The 10,176-nt window shown below is 38.2% G+C and overlaps 1 protein-coding gene across 7 annotated transcripts in view; it reads left to right on the top strand.

Annotated features, from left to right (window-relative positions):
* Positions 1-10,176, top strand: part of dnaaf9 (dynein axonemal assembly factor 9) — a 194,391-nt gene that overhangs the window by 71,596 nt on the left and 112,619 nt on the right. For all 7 annotated transcript variants that reach the window (XM_069923517.1, XM_069923521.1, XM_069923518.1 and 4 more), the window contains 2 exons: positions 226-322; positions 1,197-1,303. In XM_069923517.1, coding sequence (XP_069779618.1) covers positions 226-322; positions 1,197-1,303 — 204 coding nt within the window. The remainder of the gene's footprint in view (positions 1-225; positions 323-1,196; positions 1,304-10,176) is intronic.

Genomic DNA, 10,176 nt, shown 5'->3' with positions numbered 1-10,176 from the left:
TGGTATCCTGGACAGATGCACTTGCACAGTAAGGATGAGGTCAAGTAGGTTTATATTTTGCTGGCAAAAAGATCCTTGTAGCACCGAGCGTCGTCTTCAGATAGCTGGAGATCTCAGGAGATTCTGCAAATTGCAGTATTCCAACCCCCTTCTAATTTTTTAATAAACTATATTTTGTCATTAATTAAAACACTATAATGACAAATTTGAATTTTCTTTCCCTAGTATGAAGATGAAGAGGCGGCAGAAGAGTTTAAAATTGCCAGCTTTGTCGATATGGTGCAAGACTGTTGCAGAATTCAAGTTCCATACAGCTTTCAGGGTAAAGGCAACATTGCTTCCCAGCACTATAAATTTTATGTGAAAAGGTTAAGCAAAGTCCTGCAGGATGTTTTTGTGGACAATATCTTCCTTTTCAAGGTTCTTCATTCTTTGTCTATAATGTAGAATGGTTTCAGCATAAATATTCAGGCAAGAGTTAAAAAAAAATCTGGGGTGCATGGAACTTTTATTTGACCTCTTGTATTCCACAATAGCATTCTTCATGCACTCTGATAATTTTGTCTGTTATTCTCCTGTAAAGTTAATAAGGCATGAAATGATAATAAACTGAATAATGATATCAGGGAAAATATTTCATGCAGCTCGTGTTTGGAATTGGGAATAGACTGGTTACAGATGTGATGGAAGCAGGTTCCATTATAGCCTTGAAGAGGTAACTGGATAAATATATAGTGGAGAAAAATTTTGCAAAGCAACAGAGAAGGGTCTGACTGGGTAGAACTTGAGAATTACTCTCATCAAGAGGCATTGTGGACACGACGGGCCAAGTCATTTTCTGTGGTATAACCATTCAATTCTTCTTTTCTGCCATTTAAAGGTGAAGATTATAAGAACACCTTGCATAGAAATTAGTTATTTTGTTGGATAATTTGTATCAGGGAGGAACAGAGTGAAAACCTGAATTATTTCTTACCCATTTAGAATTTGTCCAATAATACTGATTTGTATTGATTTAATTTTAAATTTAGCAAAGCAAAAATTCATTATTCAATGTTCGGGTTGGAATATTTGTTTGTCTTTCCTTGCTATGGAACAGTTGATGAATTAACTACATCCTGTTTTTATTCCTATGCTTTGTGTATATGTATTTGCATTCTTTGGTTACCTCATTGTGTGATCATTGCTATTTATAGGCCATGTTCAGAAGTTTGACATGTTCATTGTTGAGAAGTGGCCCATTGTACAAGCATTTGCCCTGGAAGGAATTGGAGGAGGGGAGTTTTTTACAATGAAACATGAGGTATTTAATTTATATTTATATCAGTGCTGGACAGAGTTGTTGCAATATCATGGCATGAAGGTTCACAAATTTGTATGAGAAGTTCTCCAAAAATTGTAATTGATTATGTGATTTGTTCCGGCATGGACTAGTAGGGCCAAACTGGCCTGTTCTGTGCTGTATATGGTTATATGGTTATAAGTTTATTATCAGAAAAAAATCTTAGATATTGTTCATTTATTCCATTGCTGAGAAACCATAAGGATTTTTTTGGAGCATAAAACATTGAGAAATTGTTTATAATTGTTAATATCATGAAATTCAGTATTTTATTCAATTTGTAAAATTAGAAAGGTCAAAATACAAAAAAAAGTCTCTCCTTTGAACTTCCCCACAACTCCATTTGGCTACTTGCTGCCTCTATCCTTCTGATCATTTATCTGTAGACCTTTGTCTATGAGGCAAAGTTTTTCTTTTTCATAAAAGCATTTGATACGGTACCTCGTATATCTTTATAAGTGCTCTGAATTAGTGATTACCTTTTAACTGGCTTGAAATTATTTGAGGAACTGTGACACATTCAAATAAATAGACTGGATCTTTATTCATTGGAGCATAGAAGGTTGAGGGGGGATCTGATAGAGGTATTTAAAATTATGAGGGGGATAGACAGTAGATGCGAATAGGCTCTTCCCCTTGAGGGTAGGGGAGATTGGAATGAGGGACCATAAGTTAAGGGTTAGGAGGCAAGACTTTAGGAGTAATATAAGAGGATGCTTCTTCACTCAGAGAGGGGTGGCTGAGTGGAATGACCTTCTGGAAGAGGTAGTTCTGTCATTTAAGAGAAGGTTGGATGAGTACATGGATGTAAGGGAGCTGGAGGGTTATGGGCAGGGAGCAGTTAAGTGGAACTAGTGGAGTTTCACTTAAATGGGTGCAGACTAGAGGGGCCGAGATGGCCTGTTTTCGTACTGTAATTGTTATATGGTTATATGTTATATGGAATGCGACATGATTAGACAGGAGCTAAGGTGTGTAAAAACTGGGAGCAGCTGTTATAGGTAAGATCACAGCTAACATGTGGAAGTTGTTTCAGGACCAACTAATTTGAGTCCAGGACTGGCATGTTCCTGTGCAAAGAAAGGATAAGGATTCACAGTAAGGATAAGAGGACTTTCCTCTAGGAAAGAGGCCATGAACTTAGTCATGAAGATAAAAGTAGACATATTTAAGCTACAATCAGTCAGGGCCCTGGGGGAATAAAGCATAGGATTATTAAGGTCATGAAATGTCCTTGGCAAGAAAAATTAAAGAAAACACCAAGGCATTTTGTATTTGCATTAAAAGCAAGGATAACTAGGGAAAGGATGGGACTACTCAAGGGTAAAGGAGAGAATTTATGCACGGAGTCCGAGGAAGTGGGTGATGTACTAAATTATTACTTTGCATCATGAAATGGACAGCGATAAGTAGCATAATAAGGGGAATGCTCCTTATTAGGGCATTTTGGGATCAAGAAAGAGGTTGTGTTTAGTCTTTTGAGGAACATTAAGGTGGATAAATCTCCTGGGTCTGATGGGATATATTTCTGAATTTTGAAAAAGGCAGGTGAAGAGATTGCTGGGGCCTTGACAAAGATCTTTGCATCCTCACTAGTGAGAGGAGAACTCCCAGAGGACTGGAAGGTAACTGATGTTGTACCTTTCTTAAAGAGAGAAAAGGAAATGATCAGCCATCAGTTGTAGGGAAACAATTTATAAATAGGTGTTCTGGACATTTGGAAAGACAGCATGGGATAGTCAGCATGGCTTAGTGAGGGGAAGATCATGCCTTATGAATTTGATCGAGTTTTTTGAAAAGATGGCAAAGTTGGTTGATGGAGTCAAGGCAGTGGATGTTGTATACATGGACTGAGTAAGAGGTTTGACAAGATCCTTCATGGTAGACTGATTCAGAAGGTGCAGATGCTTGCGATCATTAATTAAAATGCTACGCTATAATGACAAATTTGAATTTTCTTTCCCTAGTATGAAGATGAAGAGGTGGTAGAAGAGTTTAAAATTACCAGCTTTGTCGATATGGTGCAAGACTGTTGCAGAATTCAAGTTCCAAACAGCTGGCCAATGGAAAACTGAGTGTAGTGGTGAAAGGTTATTATTCGGGCTGGGACCAGTTGTCCGCAGGGATCGGTGTCAGGACTTGTTTGTTGACTTCGATGAAAAAAATTGCTGGGTGGGTTAGTAAGTTTGGAGATGATACAAGATTGAAGTTGTGGACAGTAGAGGGCTATCAAAGAAAACAATAGGCTATAGATTATTTATAGAGATGGGCAGTGAAATGGCAGATGGAATTTAATCTGAACAAGTGCATTTAGGTAAAAATAATGGTTCCATTATTGTCATGTAATACTACATTTAGAATATAACATGTATGAAATTCTTTAACTTTTGTCTACTATAAGGCAGACAGAGTTGCCACTTAGTCCAGCGCCCCTCACGGAAACCTACAGCACCTGGGAGGTCAAATTTGAGGAGAATGTACACAGGGCTCTTGATATACAGAGGAATTTAGGTGTCCAGGTCTATATCTCATTGAAAGTGGCCACAAGTAGATAGGACGGTCAAGAAGGCATATAGTAGGCTTGGCTTCATTGGGTGAGTCATTGAGTATAAACGTAAGGAAATTATGTGGCTGTTGTATAACACTGATTTGGCTACACTATGCTCTTCTGATTGCTCCATTACAGGAAGGATGTGGAGGCTTTGGTAAGCTACAGAAGAGGTTTGCCAGGATATTGCCTGGATTAGAGGGTATGAGTTTGGGGAGAGTTCAGACAAACTTGGTTTGTTTTCTCTGCAGTTGTAGGAGGCTTAGGGGAGACCTGTTGAAGTTGCATAAAATCATGAGGCCTTAATAATTGGTCTGTCAGAATATTTTCCTCTCGGTACAAACATCACAGGCTAGAGGAAATGTTTAAGGTGAGGGGAAGGAAGTATTTTTTTTAGATATACAGCAAGGTAACAGGCCCTCCTGGCCCACAACCCTATGCTGCCCACATACCCCAATTAACATATGTTTTGAAGGGTGGGGGGAAGCAGAACACCTGGAGGAAACCCATGCAGACATAGGGAAAATGTACAAGCTCCTGAAAGACAATGCTTCAGGATTTGAACCCAAGTCATTGGCTCTAACAGCATTGCACTGTAACTAATTGTACCACCCGTTTAAGGGATATGTTCAGGGCAAGTGTATAGAGAGTGGTAGGTGCCTGGAAAGAGATGCCAGAAGTTGTGATAGAAGCAGATACAATAATAGAGCTTAAGAGGCTTCTGCATAGACCTGTGAAGGGATATATATTGAGTGTAAGCAGCAAATTTTTAGTTTGATTGGACATCATGTTCTCTCGCAGACATGTGGATGGGAGGGTCCGCTCCTGTGCTATGCTATTATATGTTCTGTGTCTTCAATATTCTTGTCAGAGTTGCAAAAGTGTTGGATACTGTGATTAGTGGGATGCAACAGATGGGTGACCCATGGTCTTTTCTGTACCCTGGCTTTTTAGACTATATATCAATGATTTGGAGGAAGATGCAGAGAGTTTTATAGTCTAAAAATGTGGTCTTCTAAAATATGAAACACTTAAACTCATCAAGAATGAAAGGCTGTAAAATGGTTTGTTGAAAAATGTGCTGTTGACTGATTTTCTTGGAGATTTTCCATTTTGAGAAATTAATGATCTTGTTGTTTGGGATACTCTCGGAAAATATGATTAAATTCAGTTTCGAGATGCAGTGTATGAAAGATCCAAAGCTGGTGTCTTGCGCTGAAGCAAGGAAGACTACAATGAGACATGAGCCTCGCAGAGGAGACTCCCCATGGGACTGTTACCATGATGGTGGATCACCAAAAGACCCTAAGGCTGAAGAACACACAGGCAGTGAGCAGCTGATGACTCGACGTGAGGAACCTACGCAAGCTGTGGGCTGCTGGCGACTGCCTCAAGACGGGCTGAAGGAGGGGAAGCGTGTCAAGTGAATACGTTGCGTCAGGTTGTGTGAACCCTATGCCACAACCCTATGCTGGGGACAAAGTCTTGGAGAACAGGTTCAGCTTTATTTCGTGTCTGCAGAGTCGGGTGTCCCTGGTCTGGAGACACACCGGAGGTTCAGAATCATCACTCCTTTGTACAGAACCGCGCTCAACATTACCCCACCTTCATTTACCTTCTTCCAGTCAGAATCCCAAGACATTACAACATTCTCCTTCTCCTTTCCATCAATCCAGGTATCACTCAGTTCCTCCCTCTTCATGCATCGCATGTTATGTTAATTAGTTCATTCCCTCCTTAGGGGTGTCTAAGTTAATATTCATGTCTCTATTAAGCAAGCGCAGTGCTAGCTATAGACTACCTTAGGTCACTGTACCAGCCTGAACCAGATCCTTGTATCCTTGGGGCTCGAGATAAGAAGGCGTCCACTTGCTAGTACTGTCTACTCTCAAGCTCTAATCTACATACTTTGCATTCCATCACTTTTCACAGAATGGTGTGAGTTTAATTACTTTCAACCATTTTTCACATTTGCAATCATATAAAATGGAAAGAGACAAATTGAGAACTAAACAAAGATATTATGAATTGGGTGAGAGGGCACATAAGGTCCTTGCATGGCAATTAAAAACAGAGAAAATATCTAGGGCAAATAGCTATAAATCACTAAAAATAAATGAAACTTTTAAAAGATTTTCTAAAAATTTGTATCAATCAGAATCTCTAAAGGATGACAATAAAATGGAATATTTTAAAATCTCAGATAAATTTACCTAAATTAAATTTAGAAGATCAAAAAGTATTGGCTACTCTATTTACTCTGATACAAGTTAAAAAAGCATTGGGTTCATTACAAAATAAAAGTCTGCAGGAGAAGATGGCTTTCCCCCTTGAATTTTACAAAGCATTTAAAGAGTTATTAATTTCTCCTTTTATGATCAGGTAGGAGAGATGCATGATTTCCCATACTCATTTAAGACTGCAATAATAAGTGATTCCAAAAAAAGAGAAAGATCCTTTGAAACCATTTCATTATTGAATGCTAATGTAAAATAATATCTAAAATGCTAGGAAATAGAATAGCTAAATATTTACCTAAATTAATAAATATGGATTAAACTGGATTTGTTAAAAAAGAAAATCCGTAGATAACATAACAAAATTAATGAGTATAATACATTGAATGCAGATAACAAGAACTAAGTGTAGCAGTCACTTTAGACACAGAAAAAGCATTTGATAGGTGAGAATGGGATTTTTTATTTAAAATATTAGAAAAATTTGGGATACCACCTACATTTATTAATTGGATTAAAGCTTTATTTATGGACTTAAAGCAAGAGTGGTAACAAATGGGAAAATATCAGAATCTTTTTCATTAACTAGATCAAGTAGACAAAGATGTCCTTTGTCATCTTCATTATTTATTTCAGCAATAGCACCTTTCGCTGAATTGATTAGATCTGATATTGATATAAAAGGTTTTAGAATGCGTAGAAAAGAACACAAGATCACTTTGTTTACAGACAATGTTATATATTTGACTGAACCAGAAAGATCATTACATAAATATGGTGTATTATCTGGTTATAAAATAAATTGTGACAAGAATGAAATAATGCTTTTGGATTACAGCAAATTATACACAGTGTAAAAGCAAAAGTCAGTTTAAATGGCAAACAGATGCAATTAAATATTTGGGTATTAAAATAGATAAAAATGTACATAACCTATATAAATTTAATTATACAACTTTGCTTAAGAAAATTGATGAAGATTTAAAGAAATGGGTGGATTTAACTTTAATAGGTAGGGTTAATTGTAAAAAATATATTTCCTAGAGTGCAATATTTATATCAATCATGACCTATATCTATAATCATCAAACTTTTTTTAAATTACAGATACATCTATTAAAAAGTTCATTTCTATTATGTAATCAAATTTGCAAAAAGGAATGTGTAAACAAGGAGTTCATAAGTCAAGACAAAGATGGGAGACAGATTTAAATATAAGTATTCAGGAGAAAACTTGCTTAGAACTTTATCAAGACAGTATGACCAAAACATTAGATGTTCATTATATAATTTTTTTACATCAGTTATATTTAATTCCTCAGAAATTAAATTAAAAAATTTCAGCTAAATATTTTAGATGTAATCAGGATATAGGTACTTTTTTACATTCGACGGGTATGTCCAAAATTAACACTTTTTTGGATAGAATTTAGCTTTATTTTTAGAACGAGTTACAAAAGTTAAATTTCCACAGGATTCAAGTATTTTTCTACTTGGGAATATATTTGATACAAAATTGGAATTGAAATTAAATGAATATCAAAAAGAATTCATAATGATTGCCCTAGCAGTGGTGAGGAAATGCATAGCAGTAATGTGGAAATCTGATATTTATTTGGGGATGGATAGATGGCGTGCTGAAATACATAGTTGTGTACCGATGCTATGGCAGCACTACAGATCCCAGAAGGCATCGAACCAGCTACGTGATGTCAGTGCGTGATGATGTCAGTGGGTGTTGGGCGTGTGTTTGGGGCTTTTAAAAGGTTGCGCAGGTTATGAAGAGTAAATCTGTTTGATTTACTCTAAGATTGTGTTGTTATTTCGTGTCCACTGCAATTCCAGTGGCCACAATTGGTGACCCTGATGAGTCCAAAAATGTATTTTTGGATAAACATGGACTCTGCAGCCGTTGCTGTGAAACTACCACCTTTCTGGACAGCTGACCCTGAACTGTGTGGTTCCAACAGGCTGAAGCGCAATTTCATCTTTGCAAAGTCAAGTTGGACACCACTTGTTATTACCATCTTGCCAGTGCCCTGGACCAGACAGTCACTAAGAAGGTTGGTGACTTCCTACGGGAGCCACCACATGCCAGCAAGAATTACATTTTAAAAGCACTTTTATTACGGATATTATGTTCTGTAGGGAAGGGGCATCAAACTTACTACATCTTGATGGGTTGGGAGTCCGCACCCCAACCAATCCCTCCACTCTTGATCTTGTGTCACACTCTCGTGCTCTTAGCACCTTGCTCTCTACAAACAGACAACTCCCCAGAATGGGCAAGTAGCCTGTGGACACCTCGTCTTGGTGTTATTATAACAGGCTTTGGGGAGTAAATGGCCACAAGTACCTTCCACCCTGCTCATTTGCAGGAAATGCCCAGGCAAACCGCCAGTAAGGGCTGCAGCAATTGGCGAAAAACCTGCAAGCCTACTGTATGTGTGGGACCAGTTGTCCCAGCAAATATTTCTGGTGGACACGGGTTCAGAAGTTGATGTTAAGATAAAACCTACCGGTTTTGACACACACCATCCTACCCCCGGACTTGCAACTATGAGCAGTCAACAGTTACAAAATTCGGACCTTTGGCACCAGAAAGATAAATATCAAGTTCGAGATTCATCTTTACACTTGGCCATTCATTATGGCAATAGTATCTAAATTGTTGCTTGGTGCAGATTTTCTTCGGGCTCATTCATTCCTTGTCGACTTTCAAGGGCATTGGCTAATAGATGGAACTACTTTGCAGACCATTCCTCTGGTAGATGCCTATACCCCGCTCTGCTCCTCCAAACATTTAAGTAAACCAGTGGATGAATTCGTCGAGATGTTGGAAGATTTCACTGAGATTACTACTCTACAGTTTTCTGCTTCCATTGCAAAGCATGATGTTACTCAACACATTTGTACTAAGGGCCAACCTATCCATGCTAAAGTGCATCGCATGCCTTAAGAGAAGCTATGTTTAGCTAAGGAAGAGTTTGCCGTGATGGAGGAACTAGGCATAATTCGTAGTTCCAACAGCCCCTGAGCATCCCCATTACATAAGGTCCTGAAACAATGGAGGTTGGCGACCATATTGAGATTACAGATGGCTTAACGCCGCCACCATTCCGGATCATTATCTGATACCTCATATTCAGGATTTCTCAACTAATTTGCATGGAGCAAAGATCTTCTCAAAAATAGACTTGGTGCGTGGCAATCTCCAAGTACCAGTAGAGCCGGAAGACATTCCAAAAACAGCAATAATTACCCTGTTCAGGTTGTTTGAATTTTTACAAATCCCATTTAGGTTAAAGAATGCTGCTCAATCATTTCAACGGGAGATGGATGCTTTCAGATGTGGTATGACCGATGTCTTCATTTACCTCGATGACATTTTAGTGGCCAGTGCAAATAAGGATGGACATTTGGAACACCTTTGTACACTTTTTATTAGTCTTCAAGAATTTGGACTGATTATCAATCCAAATAAATGCGTTTTTGGACAAGAAACAATTGATTTCTTGGGCCATAGGATACTTTGGAAGTTGTGACCCCGCTGCCATCCAAAGTTGATGCAGTACCAAATACTCAAAACCTGCTACAGTTAAAAGCCTGCAGAAATTCTTGGGAATGGTACATTTTTACTGTTGGTTTCCTCCAGAATCAGTTCATATCATGAAGCCTCTTTTTGATTTACTGTCCGGAAACTCCAGAACTAACCATTGGATTGAAGAGGGAGAAACCGCCTTCTTGAAGATGAAAGAATTGCTGACTCATGCCACTATGATGATTTACCCAGTTTTAAATGTAGCCGCCGCTCTTTCCTCAGACGCTTCCAATATGGCCGCAGGAGGTTCACTTCATCAATATGGCAACGGGCAATGGAAAACGTTAGCATTCTTCGTGAGAATACAGTGCTTTTGATAAGGAGCTTTTGGCTATTTACATAACTATTCGACACTTCTGCTATTTTTTTTGGAGGCAGAGGTTTTACTATGTACACCAACCAAAAGCCCTTAAAATTTGCGTTTTCCAACGTCACAGAGCCCTGGTTA

The sequence above is a fragment of the Narcine bancroftii genome, chromosome 3 (assembly GCF_036971445.1).
Source record: "Narcine bancroftii isolate sNarBan1 chromosome 3, sNarBan1.hap1, whole genome shotgun sequence".
NCBI lineage: Eukaryota > Metazoa > Chordata > Chondrichthyes > Torpediniformes > Narcinidae > Narcine > Narcine bancroftii.
Note: the sequence above shows the minus strand (reverse complement) of the source record. Positions and strands in the feature narration are given on the sequence as shown.